This window comes from Manis pentadactyla, chromosome 1 (genome assembly GCF_030020395.1).
Source record: "Manis pentadactyla isolate mManPen7 chromosome 1, mManPen7.hap1, whole genome shotgun sequence".
In the NCBI taxonomy this organism is placed as follows: domain Eukaryota; kingdom Metazoa; phylum Chordata; class Mammalia; order Pholidota; family Manidae; genus Manis; species Manis pentadactyla.
In genome coordinates, this window is record NC_080019.1 from 156,356,114 (window position 1) to 156,373,369 (window position 17,256).

The 17,256-nt window shown below is 40.5% G+C and overlaps 1 protein-coding gene across 12 annotated transcripts in view; it reads left to right on the top strand.

The window, feature by feature from the left end:
* ST3GAL6 (ST3 beta-galactoside alpha-2,3-sialyltransferase 6) overlaps positions 1–17,256 on the top strand; it is a 109,953-nt gene that overhangs the window by 77,415 nt on the left and 15,282 nt on the right. For 11 of the 12 annotated variants that reach the window (XM_057502060.1, XM_057502058.1, XM_057502031.1 and 8 more), the window contains 3 exons: positions 12,140–12,235; positions 15,036–15,222; positions 15,320–15,457. In XM_057502060.1, the coding sequence (XP_057358043.1) occupies positions 12,140–12,235; positions 15,036–15,222; positions 15,320–15,457 (421 nt within the window). Of the gene's footprint in view, positions 1–9,766; positions 10,059–12,139; positions 12,236–15,035; positions 15,223–15,319; positions 15,458–17,256 lie in introns of those variants that run through there. The other variant, XM_036916550.2, reaches the window with a different exon arrangement.

The window sequence follows — 17,256 nt, forward strand, 5'->3', positions numbered from 1 at the left end:
GATGTCAGTGCAGCTTCTCTGTGGCTCTGCCTTACCCTGTTAGTTGCAAGATGACTGCAGCTGCTTTACCTTGATGTCCTCACATGTGGACCTCTACGCAAAAAGGAAGGGGTGGATAAAAGAAAGTGTTCAGCTCAAGCTGTTCTCTTGCTGGGGGTAGAATCTTACCTAAAGTATCTGGTAGGTTTCTCTAATATCTATTGTCCAGTTTTGGGTCATATGGCCACCTCTAGACCAACATTGGCAGAGGAACATGCTGGCCATTGCTACTCTTATGAAAGCAGGGCTCTGCTATCAAGGCACAAGGGGTAGTGGGTACAGGGGTTATGACCCGTGGGATCTGCCATAGACTGTTACACTAAATATGGAGTTACATATTTTAATGTATATGGTGCCGCTGAAGGGGAAAGTGGATGTCAGAAAGCATTCAGAGGACAGATCACAGATCATTTGAAATGAGCAATTTGTTTGCTTTTTCCATTTGATGGTGTTGACATTGCCATCTCCATCAAGTAACTCTTCTAGATTTGCCTGACTTGTTGAGAAACATGCCTTTCACCTGGGGGAAATGTACTCTCTCACCATTACTGTTTCAGCTGCTTTCCAGATTTTCCATTAACAGGTTCAGGCACTCTGGAATGGTTTTGTTTTCTGGGTGAGCAGTCGGGGGCACTTTCCTACCTGTTTCCAGGGTGGGGGAAGGAAGAACAGATACCTGATTTTCCAGACATGAAGTAGGAAAATGAGCACCATACTCAATACAACAACCAAACTGGTTTCTAAGATGCAGAGCTTGTGAGTCAGGAAGTTTTAGATTGAGGATACAGAAATATAAATGGTGCTATTCTTGTTCTCTAGGGACTCAAAATTCCCTGCAGCTCTTTGTGCATGGAAGTTGTGTTAATTAATTATAAAGTTATGCAGTCACCAAAGGACACTGGGAATTATTGTTCACACTTAAGGAAGCAGAGGATACCAGGAGCCCAGACCAAGTGGATGGAAGCAGAGAGGGTGAATCATTTCTTTGATAATATGTGGGTACCTGCTGGGAATAGAAGGAAGCAATGAGCTCTGGGATGTGTGGGTCAGACCATTTGTCACCTTACATATTTCTCCGAGTCATGGGGTCATTGTGAATACAAACTGTAGATAAGATGTTATTGCCAAAGAGTAGTGATAGCCCAAAGAGAATTTCAAGTGTCCTGTGTGAGCCTCAGAAAAATGTGTGGGTCTTTGCAATATCCCTTACCAGTAGGAAAAGTGAAATTTCTTTAACAAGATTAACTTTCAAAGATATTGGTAAACTTTTCCTGTGGGCAAGGATCTTCCCTCCTTCTGCCTGCTCTTTACAAAACTGGCAGAGAAGAAAAGAGAAAGTAAAACTTAAAAAAAAAATAGGTGACCATTGAACTATAAAGTATCTTTAGAACTGGAGTTTTCTTGAGTGAGGCAGCATCTGTAAGATTTCTTCCCATTTTTCCGAAGTCCTTCAACCTGCCAAGGAATGACCCTCTCTAGCTAATCTTAGGGCTTCCGTAAAAGAGATCTGCCTCCAGCCCTCAAATTGCCTGCCCTTTTTTCTTGATTAGGAGAGTTGGTAAGGTCTGTAGAAGGAGGTTCAGGACCTTGAGTCTGAACTATGTTTGCTTGAGTCTGAACTATCTGAACTATTCCTTGTTTGCTAAGACTATTAATGACAGATGGTAGTTTCTCTCTTTTTTTAAAACTGAAGTATGTTGATATGCAATATTACATTGGTTTCAGGTGTACAACATAGCAATTCAACAATTATATACATATTAAATGCTCACCACAATGAGTGTAGTTACCATCTGTCACCATAAAAAGATGTTACAATATTATTGATGATATTCCTTATGCTCATAACTAATTTATTTTATAACTGGAAGTTTGTACCTCTTTATCCCCTTTACCTGTTTCATCCATCCTTTCCGCCATAACAATTGCCAGTCTCTTGTCTGTGTCCCTGTATCTATTTCTGTTTGTTCATTTATTTGCTTGTTTGTTTTGTTTTTAGATTCCAGATATATATGAAATAATAGAGAATTTGTGTTTCTCTGCTGGGCTTATTTCATTTAGCATAATACTCCCTCAGTCCATCAATATTGTCCCAAATGGCAAGATTTCTTTTTTTATGGCTGAGCAATATTCCATTGTATACGTGTACCATATCTTCTTTGTCCATTCATCTATGGATGGACTTAGGTTGCTTCCAAATCTTGGCTATTGTAAAATATGCTGCAATAAACATAGGAGTGCATATATCTTTTTGAATCACTGATTTTGTTTTCTTCTGGTAAATTGCCAGAAGTGAGAATTTTATATGGTATTTCTGTTTGTAGTTTTTTGAGAAACCTCCATATTATTTTTCAGTGGCTGCACCTGTTTACATTCTCACCAATAGTGTAGGAGGGTTCCCTTTTCTCCACATCCTCACCAACACTTGTTATTTCTTCTCTTTTGGACAGTGGTCATTCTACTTGGTGTGGGGTGATATCTCATGGTGGTTTTAATTTGCATTTCCCTGATAATTAAGGATGTGGAGCATCTTAGCATGTGACTGTTGGCCATCTGAATTTCTTCTTTGGAGAAGTGTCTGTTCATATCCTCCGCTGATTTTTTAATTGGGTTATTTGCTTTTTGGGTGTTGAGGCATGTGAGTTCTTTATATATTTTGGATGTTAACCCCTTGTCAGATATGTTGTTTACAAATTAATTCTCCCATATTGTAATATGTCTTTTTGTTCTGTTGATGGTGTCCTTTGCTGTACAGAAGCTTTTTAGTTTGATATAGTCCAGTGTGTTCATTTTTGCTTTTTTTCCCCTTTCTCGAGGAGATGTGTTCATGAAGAAGGTGGTCATGTTTATATTCTAGAGATTTTTGCTTACGTTGTCTTATAAGAGTGTTATGGTTTCATGACTTACATTCAGGTCTTTGATCCATTTTGAGTTTACTTTTGTGTATATGGGGATAGACAATAATCCACTTTCATTCTCTTGCATGTAGCTGTCCAGTTTTACCAATGCCAGTTTTAAAGAGGCTGTCATTTCCCCATTGTATGTCCATGGCTCCTTTATCATATATTAATTGACCACATATGTGTGGGTTTTTATCTGGGCTCTCTAGTCTGTTCCATTGGTCTGTGGGTCTGTTCTTGTGCCAGTACCAAATTGTCTTGATTACTGTGGCTTTGCAGTAGAGCTTGAAGTTGGGGAGTGTAATCCCCCCAGCTTTATTCTTCCTTCTCAGGATTGCTTTGGCTATTTGGGGTCTTTTGTGGTTCCATATGAATTTTAGAACTATTTCCTCTAGTTTGTTGAAGAATGCTCTTGGTGTTTTGATAGGAATTTCATTGAATCTGTAGATTGCTTTAGACAGGATGGCCATTTTGACAAAATTAATTCTTCCTATCCTTGAGAATGGGATGTGTTTCCATTTATTGGTATCTTCTTTAATTTCTCTCATGAGTGTCTTGTAGTTTTCAGAGTATAGGTCTTTCACTCCCTTGGTTAGGTTTATTCCTAGGTATTTTATTCTTTCTGATGCAAATGTGAATGGAATTATTTTCCTGATTTCTTTCTGCTTGTTCATCATTAGTGTATAGGAATGCCACAGATTTCTGTGTATTAATTTTGTATCCTGCAACTTTGCTGAATTCAGATATTTGATCTAGTAGTATTGGAGTGGATTCTTTAGGGTTTTTACATACAGTATCATGTCATCTGCAAACAGTGACAGTTTAACTTCTTCTTTACCAATCTGGATGCCTTTTATTTCTTTGTTTTGTCTAATTGCCATGGTGAGGACCTCCAGAATTGTGTTGAATAAAAGTGGGGAGAGTGGGCATCCTTGTCTTTTTCCCAATCTTAAAAGAAAGGCTTTCAGCTTCTCACTGTTAAGTATGACGTTGGCTGTAAGCTTGTCATATATGGCGTTTATTATGGTGAGGTACTTGCCCTCTGTACCAATTTTGTTGAGAGTTTTTACCATGAGCAGTTGTGGAATTTTGTCAAATGCTTTTTCAGCATCTATGGAGATGATCATGTGGTTTTTGTCTTTCTTTTTCTTAACGTGGTGGATGATGTTGATGGATTTTCTAATATTGTACCATCCTTGCATCCCTGGAATAAATCCTACTTGATCATGATGGATGATCTTTTTGATATATTTTTTAATTCAGTTTGCTAATATTTTGTTGAGTATTTTTACATCTATGTTCATCAGGGATATTGGTCTGTAATTTTCTTTTTATGTGGTTTCTTTGCCTTATTTTGGTTTTAGGATGATGCTGGCCTCATAGAATGAGTTTGGAAATATTCCCTTCTCTTTTACTTTTTGGAAAACTTTAAAGAGGATGGGTATTAGGTCTTCACTAAATGTTTGATAAAATTCAGTGGTGAAGTCATCTGGTCCAGAGGTTTTGTTCTTAGGTAGTTTTTTGATTACCAATTCAGTTTCGTTGCTAGTAATTCATCTGTTCAGATTTTCTGTTTCTTTCTGGTCAACCTTGGAAGGTTGCATTTTTCTAGAAAGTTATCCATTTCTTCTAGGTTATCCAGTTTTTTAGCATATAATTTTTCATAGTATTCTCTAATAATTCTTTGTATTTCTGTGGTGTCCGTAGTGATTTTTCCTTTCTCATTTCTGATTCTGATTATGTGTATAAACTGTCTTTTTTTCTTGATAAGTCTTGCTTGCTGTTTATCTATTTTGTTTATTTTCTTGAAGGACCTGCTTCTGCTTTCATTGATTCTTTCTATTGTTTTATTCTTCTTGATTTTATTTATTTATGCTCTAATCTTTATTATGTGCCTCCTTCTACTGACTTTGGGCCTCATTTGTTGTTCTTTTTCTAGTTTTGTTAATTTTGAGTTTAGACAGTTCATATGGGATTGTTCTTCTTTCCTGAGGTAGGCCTGTATTGCAATATACATCCCTCTTAGCATTGCCTTTGCTGTGTCCCACAGGTTTTGCAGTGTTTGTTTATGGTTGTTATTTATCTCCATATATTGCTGATCTCTGTTTTTATTTGGTCATTGATTCATTGCTTATTTAGGTGCATATTGTTAAGCCTCCATGTGTTTGTGGTCTGTTTTGTTTTCTTTGCCAAATTTATTTCTAGTTTCATACCTTTGTGGTCTGAGAAACTGGTTCATACAATTTCAGTCTTTTAAAATTTACTGATGCTCTTTTTGTGGCCAAGTATATGATCTATTCTTGAAAATGTTTCAAGTGCACTTGGGAAGAATGTGTATTCTGCTGCTTTTAGGTATTTCTGTAGATGTCTGTTAGGTCCATCTGTTCTAATGTGTTGTTCAGTGCCTCTGTGTCCTGTCTGGTTGATCTGTTTTTTGGAGTGAGTGGTGTATTGAAATCTCCTAGAATGAATGAATTGCATTCTGTTTCTCCATCTAATTCTGTTAGTATTTAAATTCTCTCAGCTTTTGCTTATCTGGAAATTGTTTAATCCTTCCTTCAAATTTAATGATAATCTTGCCAGATAGAGTAATCTTGGTTCCAGGCCCTTCTGCTTCACTGCATTAAATACATCATGCCACTCCCTTCTGGCCTGTAAGGTTTATGCTGAGAAGTCTGCTGATAGCCTGATGGGTTTTCTTTTGTATGTGATTTTTTTCTCTCTCTGGCTGCTTTTAATAGTCTTTCCTTATCCTTGATCTTTACCAATTTAATTATTGTATGTCTTGGTGTTGTCTTCCTTGGCTCCCTTGTGTGGGGAGATCTGTGCATCTTCATGGCCTGAGAGACTATCTCCTTCCCCAGTTTGGGGAATTTTTCAGCATTTACTTCCCCAAAGAGACTTTCTATCCCTTTTTCTCTCTCCTCTTCTTCTGTTACCCCTATAATACGAATATTGTTCCATTTGGATTGGTCACACAGTTCCCTCAGTATTCTTTCATTCCTAGAGAACCTTTTTTCTTTCTATGCTTCAGCTTCTTTGTATTCTTCTTCTCTATTTCATTTATCATCTCCTCCATCCTACCTAATCTGCCTTTAAAACCCTCCAGTGTGTTCCTCAACAATTGTATCTCCATCCTAAATTAGTTCCTGAGTTCTTGAATATATTTCTGTACCTCCAGGAGCATGTTTATGATTTTTATTTTGAAATCTCAGGAAGATTGATTATTTCAGTCTCACTCGATCTTTTTCTGGTGTTGTTGAGATTTTGCTTTGAACCAGGTACCTTTGATGTTTCCTATTTGTATGTGGTGCCCTCTAGTGCCCAGAAGCTCTACTCTCTGGAGCTGCTCAGCCCCTGGAGTGATGTTGGGGGTCTCAGAGGAGTGGTGCTGGTGTCTGGGATGAGTAAAGAGTTGTTTCCTGCCTCCTGGCTGCTATGCCTGTCTCCACTGCCAGAACCAGTAGGCTGAACACACAGGTGTAAGCCTCTGTGCTTTGTGTTTGTAGCTCCTGTAGGTGGGGCTTCCCTTGGCTGGCCTGATGCCAGGGCAGCTTTGCTGATTTGCAAGCCAGGTGCGGGCTGGCTGGGAGGAAGGTGCAGCAGGCTGCATATCACAGTGGGGGCCTTGGAGCTGTGTAGCCAGCCAGGGGAATGGAGCACCTGAAGATCGTGAAAGTTCCCAACCTGCTGGGCAGAGTGCACCTGGATTATTTTGTCTACCTGTCCCTTCTCCTAAGCAGTTAAACTCTGTGCTATCCTGGCCCGTTTAGAAGCCCTCTTTCTTTTAGAAAGTCGCTCAGACTGCCCGCCCTGATCAGCTGGATATGGATCCCTGTTTTCCACAAGCAGCTGGAATCTCAGTCTCTTCAGGTATTCCACTTGTCTTAGCTTCCCAACCCCACTGGTCACCAGAGCACCATGCAATGTAAGTTTGTGCTCCCAGAGCACATCTCCAGGGCTAGGTGTTCAGCAGTCCCAGGCCTCCACTCCCTCCCCGCTCCATTTCTCTTCCTCCCATCAGTGAGCTGGGGTGGGGGAAGGGCTTGGGTCGCACCAGTCACAGCTTTGGTATGTTACCCTGTTCCATGGGGGTCTGTTCTTTTCTCCAGGTGTGTGCAGTCTCGTCCAGCCTTCTTTCCTGTTGCTCTTTCAGGATTAGTTGTATTAATTATATTTCATATTATCTGTGGTTTTAGGAGGAGGTTTCTGTCTCACCTCTCATGCCATCTTTATCCATCTCCAATAACTGTTGTTAGACTTATCCCTTTATCATTGTCTAATGCCCTTTGTCTCCTCTTACTTTCCTTGTTTCCAAAGTCTATTTTGTATGATGTAAGTATTGCTATTCTCACTTTCTTTTCTTCCATTTGAGTGGAATATCTTCTTCTATCCTTTCACATTCAGTCAGTATGTGTCTTAAGGTTTGAAGCAAGTCTCTGCTGGCAGCATATAGATTTTTTAAGCCATTCAGTCATCCTATGTCTTTTGATTGGAGCAATTAGTCTATTTACATTAATTATTGATAAGTATGTACTTACTGCCATTTTGTTAATTGTGTTTTTGATTGTTTTTGCAATTCTTTTCTGTTTCTTTCTTCTTCTCTTGCTGTCTTACCTTATAATTTGATGACCTTTCTTAGTTTTATATTTGGATTCCTTTCTGTTTTTTGTATATCTGCAATAGTTTTTGGTTTGTGGCTAGCCTGAGGTTCATATATACCATCCTATATATAGCAGTGTATATTAGGTTGATGGTTGCCTAAGTTCAAACACATTATGAAAATAATCATTACTTATTTATTATTCCCTCTCCATGTTTTATGTATATGATGTCAGAATTTACATATTTTTTGTATCCCTTGACTAATTTTTGTGTATATAATTGAGTTTGCTACATATGTCTTTTGAATTTCATAGTAGCTTTGTGATTTCTCTGTTACTTTTACTGTATGTTTGCTTTCACTCATGTAAATTTTTTTCCATTTTAAAAAAGTCACTTTAATATACCTTGTAAGGCTGGTTTAGTGATGAGTTATTTTAGCAATAATCTGGAGAACTCTTTGTCTCTCTTTCAATTCTGAATGAGAACCTTGTTGGGTAGAGTATCTTGGTTGTAGATTTTTTCCCTTTCAGCACGTTTGAATATGTCATGTTACTGCCTTCTTGCTTGTGAAGTTTCTGCTGAAAAATCTGATTGCCTTATGGTGTTTCTCTTGTAGGTAACCTTTTTCTTGCTGCTTTTAAGAGTCTCTCCTTATCTTTAATTTTTGATGTTTTAATTGTTGTATTGGTGTGGATATCCTTGGATTCATCTTGTTAGGACCTCTCTGTGCTCCCAGAACCTGGATGTCTGTTTCCTTTGCCCAGTTAGGGAAGTTTTCAGCTGTTATTTCTTCAAATATGTTTTCTACCCCTTTCTCTTTCTTCTCTTTCTGGGACTCCTATTATGTGAATGTTGTTTTGTTTGAAGTTGTCATAGAGATTTGGCATCTTCTCCTTTTCTTAAAATTCTTTTTCTGTTGCTCAACTTGGTTCTGTCCACTACCTTGTCTTCCACATCACTGATCCATTCTTCTGAATCCTCTAATCTCTTTTTCATTCCCTGTATTGTATTTTTCATATCAGTTGTTACATTCTTCAATTCTGACTATTGTTGTTTTGTTTTTTTCTATCTGTTTGTTGAAGATTTCCCTGAGTTCATCTATTCTTCAATCCAGGGAACATCTTTATAACGATTACATTGAATTCTTTATCAGGTAGATTTCTTACCTCCATTCACTTAACAATTTTTCTGGTGTTTTCTCTTGTTCTTTTGTTTGCAACATACTCCTCTGCCTCTTCATTTTGTTTGGTTCTCTGTTTTTGTTCCTATGTATTATGTAGGTCTGCTGTATCTCCTGGTCTTGAAAGCAGTGACTTTATGTAGTTGTCCTGTGGTGCCCCAAAATGCAAAGCCTTCTGTTCAGAACCAGGTGCTCCAGGGGTGTCCCCTGTGTCAGCTATGTGCACCTCATGTTGTGGCTGAGCCATGACAGCTTTGGGTGGGAGGGTGGAGCTGGCCCTCAGCCTGACTACCACCACTGGCAGATTGAGCTGGTTTGCTTTGTTTACAGTACTTACTACTAATGCAGCTGAATGACTCAGAAACTCCCATACCAGTGTGCTGGTGGGTGGGGTAAGCCCTCGGCCTGGCTGCCTACATGGTGACTTGACTACTGCTGAGCTGGGCATGTTGGGTGGGGCATATCTGCAGGGGAATGCTGGGGTGAAGCAAGCTGGGTAGATGGGGAGTTTTAGAATTGGCTCACTCCAAGCATCTGGCCAGCTATTCTGAGGGAAGGCTGGAAAAGTCGTGCCTGCCAGACCTTTTCTCCCCTGGAGAAAGCTCCCTCAGACCCCTGCCTCTCCTGCATACTTCCCGAAGCTCATTAATAAATCTTTCAAACTGTTACTTCTGTGTTTGGCCTCAGACTTAATCAGTAAAACACATGGGTCCTCCAAGAGTGGAAACTCAGTGTCCCACAGCTCTTCAGCTATTCCTGGCATTAAGTGCAGCTGATTTTCAAAGCCAAATGTTGTGGGGACTTGTCTTCCTGTAGCCGATTACCAGGGGCAGGTGTGCCAGGTTTGGGGGAGTTTGTCCCCTCCCCCCTGCATTCCTCACTTCCTCCTGCTTATAGGTTGGAATAGGGAAGGATTTGGATCCTGACTGATCACAGCTCTTCCCATCTACCCTTCTCAGTGTGGTCTCCTCTTTTTTGTTAGCTGTAGAAAGTGTGTTCTGAAGTGTTCAGGTTATTTCAGAGTTAGTTAGATTAGATGTAGTTGGTCTCTTGATACGTATGTGGGATTATAATGAGGTTATCACAGTGACCATCTTCCCAGAGTTCTCATAAGGTAGCTTTTCTTATTATGATATTCTTTTGGCCATACATGATCTAGGGCTTGACGGCCAACTCTAATCCAGCCTGACTCAGATAGTACTGAGGGGAAGCTTATGGGAACACGGAAGTTCCGCCTGTCGGCTCATTGCTGAGCAGTGATCATGGAGTGGACTTGTCTGGGACTGAGCTGTGCTACGTCTTCCTGGGGCCAGTTTCAAAGATTAGGCTTGTAGGTAAGGAGGCCTTTGCTGACATCTTAGGATAGGAACTCTGTGGGATGGTGGTGGAACTGTGCTCCTGGCCCTGCCCTGGCATGTTTAGTGGTGTTGAAGTTGGGCAGCCTGGTGTCAGGCTGGGGACCTCTGGCCAGGATGCTTAATGTAGCCCCTAGGGCACCTGGGCTTAAGGCAAGATGGCATTTCCCTTGACAAGGAAGAGGCCTCCAGCCTTCATTGAAGAGAGGGTTAGTCTTAGCACAGTGATTACAGATATTCCTCTTCCTCCCCCATGAAGGTTACCTCACAGGGATGGAGGTGTTATTTGGATCATGTCCATTCCTAGCCATTCCCTCCCCATTGCCCAGCCTTGCTTAGAATTTTGGTGGGGAGATGGAGTCAGATTCAGGAGGTTCAGCCTGTCATATACATTAACCTCAACCCCAGGTTCTGGAAGGAAAGGTCAAGCAAGCTGTGTGTGAGGGAGTTGCCCCCCACTGTAGAGCTTTCATGGGGTGAGGAGGTGGCAGTGTGCCCAAGGAAAGGGTTTTGAACGTTTATCAGCATTCCCATCTTCTTCATGCCACTTGGCTGCAGAGCAGAGCCCCTTTGATAAGGTTGCCTTCTTGGGATTGGGATTAATGTCAAAGTTGCATAAAAAGCATCTAGAGATATGTCACTTTCATAGTTAAAAGACAAACAGATTTAAAAAACATCTCTAGAATACACAGCAGCATGTCCTTAATAAAAGGTCTTGGGGCATGTCTTCAAGGAGTGCCTGTTAGACACTGGCCCCCAGCCCCTGGTCCCTGTCACCTGTGAAATTCTGGGTCTTGTTTTTATAACAAAGCATACACCAATTTAGACAGGACTGTTTACTATTTAGGAGCTAAGAGTCCCCAATTAAAATGTGTAAAAATGTTTTTTTAAAGTTTAGTGTTAAAAACTTATCAAATAAAGACGAGCTAAACGAATTCTAAGTAAAAATGGTGAACTCATGCTATAGAAATGTTTACATTGTCTCCTTTTAACCTGACAAAGCCAATGCTTGACTCTTATTAGTGATTTCTGATTGTTGCATTCTCTATGTTGATATTCTATGGTATTTGTGCAATTTTGCTATTAATTTACTAAGAGCCTTATGGTCTAGAGTTCATCTGACCTGCTGATTTCATGGTTCTTAGGGAACACATTTTTTTTCTTTGTGCTTCCATGTCCTGAGAGCCCTGGAGGACAGTCGCAATAGACGTCCCCCTGTAGTGTTGTCCCCTAGGACGTGATCTATTTTGTCATTTCTCCCGGCATGGCTGGGTGGTGGTGAGAGCCTGGAGGATGAGCCAGGCCGTGTTTCCTGAGAGTTGACACTACACAGTCCCTTATCCTCGGCTGATCCCAGCCAGCAACAGGAAGTCCCACTTCATCAGCTACTTTAAAGCTCTCTGCCAGGAACACAGAGTGAACTTTTAGTTTGTATTGGTTAAACTCCAAGGATCAGTACATGGTTGGGGAATTAAAGTGGTATCATGGGCAGGTACAAGGAGGCTACACTTCCCCCACCAGATTCCAAACCGCCTGTCTTCATACATACAAGATGCAGTAGTGACCCAGTACTAGGAAAATGGGTAATGCTGGTGAAAAATGTACATGTGTAACACACTTTTATTAATATTAACATGTAGAATCCTATGTTGAGGGGTGTTTTTGTAGTCCAAAGGTCTGGATCCAAATCCTAGTTCTACCTCTTTGAAGTAAAACTTTGAAATGTTACCGAGCAGTTTTCTGAACCTCTTTCTCCACTGTAAAATGGGAATATTAGGCTTACTTATCTCAGTGGGTGGTTATGAGAATCCAGTGAGGGAATGTATGTGGGCTGATAAGAGTTAATAGCTGCTAATGATATATATCCTATGGAATGTTATTTCTTGAACCTTGTATCTTTCTCATGTATTCTTAGACCTATAAGTCTCAATTGGTTCTTTTTTTTAATAGAGCAACAAGTGAAATTTGGAATTATGTTCCTGCAAGTATGAACAAATCCTTGGAGTCACCCAGTTTTATAAAGGATGGCTCAATCTCTCACTTGTCTCTTTGCCCAACAGTGTGCCGTGTAAAAAGTGTGTGGTGATTGGTAATGGAGGCGTCTTGAAGAATAAGACATTAGGAGAAAAAATTGACTCCTATGATGTAATAATAAGGTAAATATATTTCCTGTTTTCTAGCCTAGAGTTGTTTCAAAAGAATATGGTTTTCTGCTTTACCACAGCTGTGTTTTAAAAGGAAAGAGTTGATTTGATATGTTTAATTACATTACACAACTGAGTCTCTAAATTGTTGGCTAGAGTGGGCCTAGATTTCAGGGCATTTGTTGACCAAATATTAAGTCTCCTTATTCTTAATATGTCAGGCACAGTTCTGGCCACATGGGTGACTAAGAACAATGTTCTTGCTCCCTGTGGGGCTTACATTCTAATGGGGGCAAAGAAAACAGGGGAAGACTTTATTTCTAAATAAATAAGGAAATATAATAATAAATGCCATGCAAACAAAACATATGAAAGAGAATGATCGAGTGAGTACTGCTTTAGAATGGATGTCCACTTCGAGGAGAAGACTTCTAATCTGGACCTAAGTGACCATTCAATACTAGCCATACAAAGACCAGTGAAGAGAAATACAGGCAGAGAGAATGTTTACTGCAGGTCCTCAGGAGGATATGACCCTGGGTTTGAGAGGAAAAGCAAGAAAGCCATTGAGGTCTGAGGGCAGCAGACTGGGGGAAAGCTGAAGAGGTGGGCAAGGAGCAGGCTCTGTAGGACTTTGTAAATGAGGATTAGAATTTGGATTTTATTTTGGGTAGAACTAAACTTTTGAAGCTTTGTAAGTGCATGATCAATTTGGTCTAGTTATGTTCTTAAAATATTTGGCTGTGGCACGGACAGTGGATATGAGGAACAAGGGTAAGAATGAGGAGGCCAGTCAGGCTGCTTTATTTAAGTAGATGATGGTGGCTTGGAACAGGATTATCATGGCCAAGTTGGGAAGTGGAGAGACAGAGACCTGCTAGAAGTAGAGTTATCAAGATTTGTTGATGAATTAGATGTGAGCAGAGATGGGAGTAAAGGAATCAGGGATATTTCCTCCTAGGTTTTTAGTTTAGGAGGTTGGCTGGATAGGGGTACCATTTATTGAGTTGGGAAAGACTAGAGTGGGAATAGGTTCAGAGGAGAATCAAGATTTTTGTATGAACAGTTCGGTTTGAGATGATTATTATGTTTGCAGTGGATAAATCAAGTAGGCAGTTGGATAAACAGGTTAAAGTCTTGATGGTGAGCAGCCTAGAAACTGTGTTTGAACTGTGGGCTGGGCAGGATTTCCCAGGGAGAGAGGAGAGCGAGAAGATGGCCCAGGATGGAGCCCTAATGTACCTGACACTTAAAGGCTGAGCACAGAAAAAGGAGTAAAAGAGGGAAAGCCCCACCGGTGAGGTGGGCAGCGTTTTGTGACAGAGGGAGGGGGCCAGTGAGAGCTCACGCGCGGAGAGCGCAGGGCGCACCTCGGCACTGGCAACCCACAGCCTCACGGGGTGGTCTGAGGAGAGAGTGGCAGGTGAGTGTGAAAAAACCAGTAGTGGAAACTCCAGAAATTTTGCTGTGGAGTTGAGAAATGAGGAAGTTATAGAATCAAAGAAGGATGTTCTGTTTTGGTTCATTTTATAAAGATAGGAGATTCTCAAGCATATTGTTAAACTGATGGAAATGAATAAGGAGATTGGTGTGGCAAAGAGGGAGGGGCTGGGATCCAGTTCCCAGGTGTGGATGATCCTCTGTAATGGAGATGAAAACTGGGATCGTTGTAAGTTCCCGCGAGTCCCAAAGATGGGGTGGGAACCTGGGGACATTTCTGCCCCTACTTTCTCATTGAAAGGTTGAAGGTCACCATCTGGGTAAGTGTGTGTGTCTATTAGGAATGGCTCTGAATAGCCTTTTGAAGAGTGGGAAAGCTTCACACAGGGGCAACGCGTTGAGATGACCTGACAGTGCTTAGGGGGGTTTACTGGGTTCCGAGCTGACGAGGGTTTCTGCATAGCGAAAGCACCTTATTTTCTGTTTGTTATCCATTTTGAGAAGCTGTGAAAATTTATGCACAAAACAGTTTTGAAGCACTCACAAGTTTCTTTACCTATAACTGTTTAAAATCTGATCACCCAGAAACCCAAGCCCTTGTGGGAAAATACCATGAGCACAATATGAGTCATTTCACACATTATGAAGACTGTTTTATATTACAGAGAGTCAGTCACAAAGGGTAAAACAGTATTTATCTGCCTAGGAGACACTGTTTTGGAAACAAAGTGTTCCTTTTAATAGCATGTCTTCACAGCCTTTGCATACTAGTGCACGCCTGACACTAGCTTTGAGTGCACACCAACCTAACAGCAGCTTCTGTGTGTTTCTCACTCTAGCAATAGACATTCATTTGCTTGTGTTTGGGTCTAACACAGCAACTTTATTATTACTTTACTTCAGAGTAAAACAATTTTGATGAGTCTTCAAATCACCTGCAGTATGGTTCTTGCCTGTCAGTCACTTAGATACACATTTATATGCCATGTGACTGTGTAACCTTGGGCAAGTAACTCTCTCTCTGGACCTCAGGGCCCTTATCCGTAAATCCAAGTGGTTTTGTCTGGATGTCCTCCAAGGCCTCTGTTCCCATTGGTTTTGTTTAATCTTCAGTTTTCCTGGAGGTAAAATAGAATTATCAGTGGGCTCACAGTTAATCTTTGAATGCAAACAAATCTCTGCCTTGATCAAGCAGCTGTTTGATGAATGGGAATTATTTCCTTGCCCAGGATGCATGAAAGACTGATCGATTGCCTTGTGGTTTAGAGCACTGGATACATGGCTGAAGAGGTCTGTCCAGCTCTGAGAACTGTGATGGAATTGGCTCATACTGCACTTGGTCTACATATCTTGTGTGTTTTACTACCCACAGAATGAATAATGGTCCTGTTTTAGGACATGAAGAGGAAGTTGGGAGAAGGACAACCTTCCGACTTTTTTATCCAGAATCTGTTTTTTCAGATCCCAATCACAATGATCCTAATACTACGGCGATTCTCATTGCTTTTAAGCCACTTGATTTAAAGTGGCTGTGGGAATTGTTGACAGGTGGCAAAATAGTAAGTTGGCAAAATTGATCTGCCTTCTGATCACCTTCATTTCTTTTTCATAAAAAAAAGAAGACAACCACAACACTCTATTTCTGTATTATTTCAGAACACTAATGGTTTTTGGAAGAAACCAGCCTTAAACCTGATCTATAAACCTTATCAAATCAGAATATTAGATCCTTTCATTATCAGAACAGCAGCGTATGAACTGCTTCATTTCCCGAAAGTGTTTCCCAAAAATCAGGTATGTATTTTTGTTTGCAGTTATAAACTAAAGATCCAGCTGGGTAGGATAGAGGGTCCCCAGAGCTCTCAGGAACTATGAGAACCTGGACTCAGTAGGTGTTGAAAGTAGACATTTGTGGGTATTATCTTTGTTTTCCAGGTTGCAAGGGAAAGAATCTTAAGTGAAGTTTTGTTCCTGCCCTTGTGGGGCCCTTCTGGGCTCTCCTTCGGCATGACCACGTGGTTCCTGCCTCATAACCTCATCTTCAATGGTCTGCAAGCAGTCTGCCTGTGGGGCAAGGGGTGCTGCTGGGCAGGCTGTGCTCAGGACAGCAGTACTGGCTGTAGGATAGGTGCATGCCTTTCAGGCTAAAAAAAGCTGTCTGAAGCCTCAGTGATAAAAATATCTAAGGAAATCTGGGGCAAAGGCAAGGAAGGATAATAAGGCAATTCAGAAATATTTCTGTGGTCACAGAGGAGACACTGGCAGTGAATTCTCAGGAAATGGTTGTTTGAGCAAATTTGAGTTTTTGAAACTCCAAATTACTTAATTATAAGGAATCTTATTGACTTTTGTAGCCCTGTTTGTCTGCCTTCCCTAGAAAACAATGCTCTCTAGACAGAGATTCTATTTTTTATTTGAGTAACTGTGCAACATGGTATCTCAGCTGAAATGAGATTTTCCCTTTTTGTGAACAGGGAAAATCCAAAGAAATAAACATATATCATGTATCTTCTCTTTAACATGATAACAAAATTCCAAAAGTATTACATGTTGAAAATCAAACAACTTAAAATAGAGTATTAAAAAAATCATTGTTCCCACTGTCACATTATCTCCCAAGCCTTTTATATCCTTCATGACTATTTTCTATGCATTTACACATACTTTGTTGAACATCATTGCCATTATACCATAAGTTTTGTTCTATATTTTCCCTTCTATTTCATTATTGCCCTATTTATATACATTTAGGTTTGCATCCAACTTTTTGCGTCTATAAGTAATGTAGAAATACATGTGCTTATAGGGATATCTGCACACTTATGTGATTTCCGTACAATTAATCTCTGGATATGGAATTCCAAGTCAAAAAGCATACTTTAAATTTAAACCCTTTCTTAGTAATTTTAGGAGAAAGAACAGAGCTTCTGTATGTTTTTTGACTTTTCAGCTCTGATTTTCCTAAGCGAGGTAAGATCAGATTTACCCGTTGCTTTGTCTTTAGGTAGTACCTTTAACCCAGGAGCATAGGAAGACCCTAATCTTACTTAGAGGTGATACTAGAACTATTTGTAACTGGATTAAAGTTACAGTAGACATGGTGTCCCAGAAACCAAATGGACACACAGCTGTATTTCAGAGAGGTCAGCCATGTCAGATGCCATCCAGAGGTTGAATAACCCTTATTCTGGGAAACATGGAAGTTGTACTGGTGGCATGGACAAGAATGGGAAAGTGGAAGAAAGCCTGCTTGGATTGAGTCAAAGAGAACATGGGACATGAGCAAGTGGAGTCAGCTCTTCCAATGGAGTTTTTCTAGCAAGGGAGCAGAGTGATGTCTGGAGGACATAGGATCAAGGAAGGTTGTTTAGAAGATAGATGGTATGTTTTATGCTGAAGGGAATGATTCAGTAGAGGACAATACTGATGATGAGTGGACAAAGTGGATAACTATAGATGCAGGGTTGTTGAGAGGTGGGGTAGAAGAGAGTGCACCAGTGGGGAGGCTGGCCAGAGGCAGCAACAGGGGCACGTCATCCACGAAGGGCGGTAACACTAAGAAATATAGGTAAAGATGAAGGTAGATTTGGAGT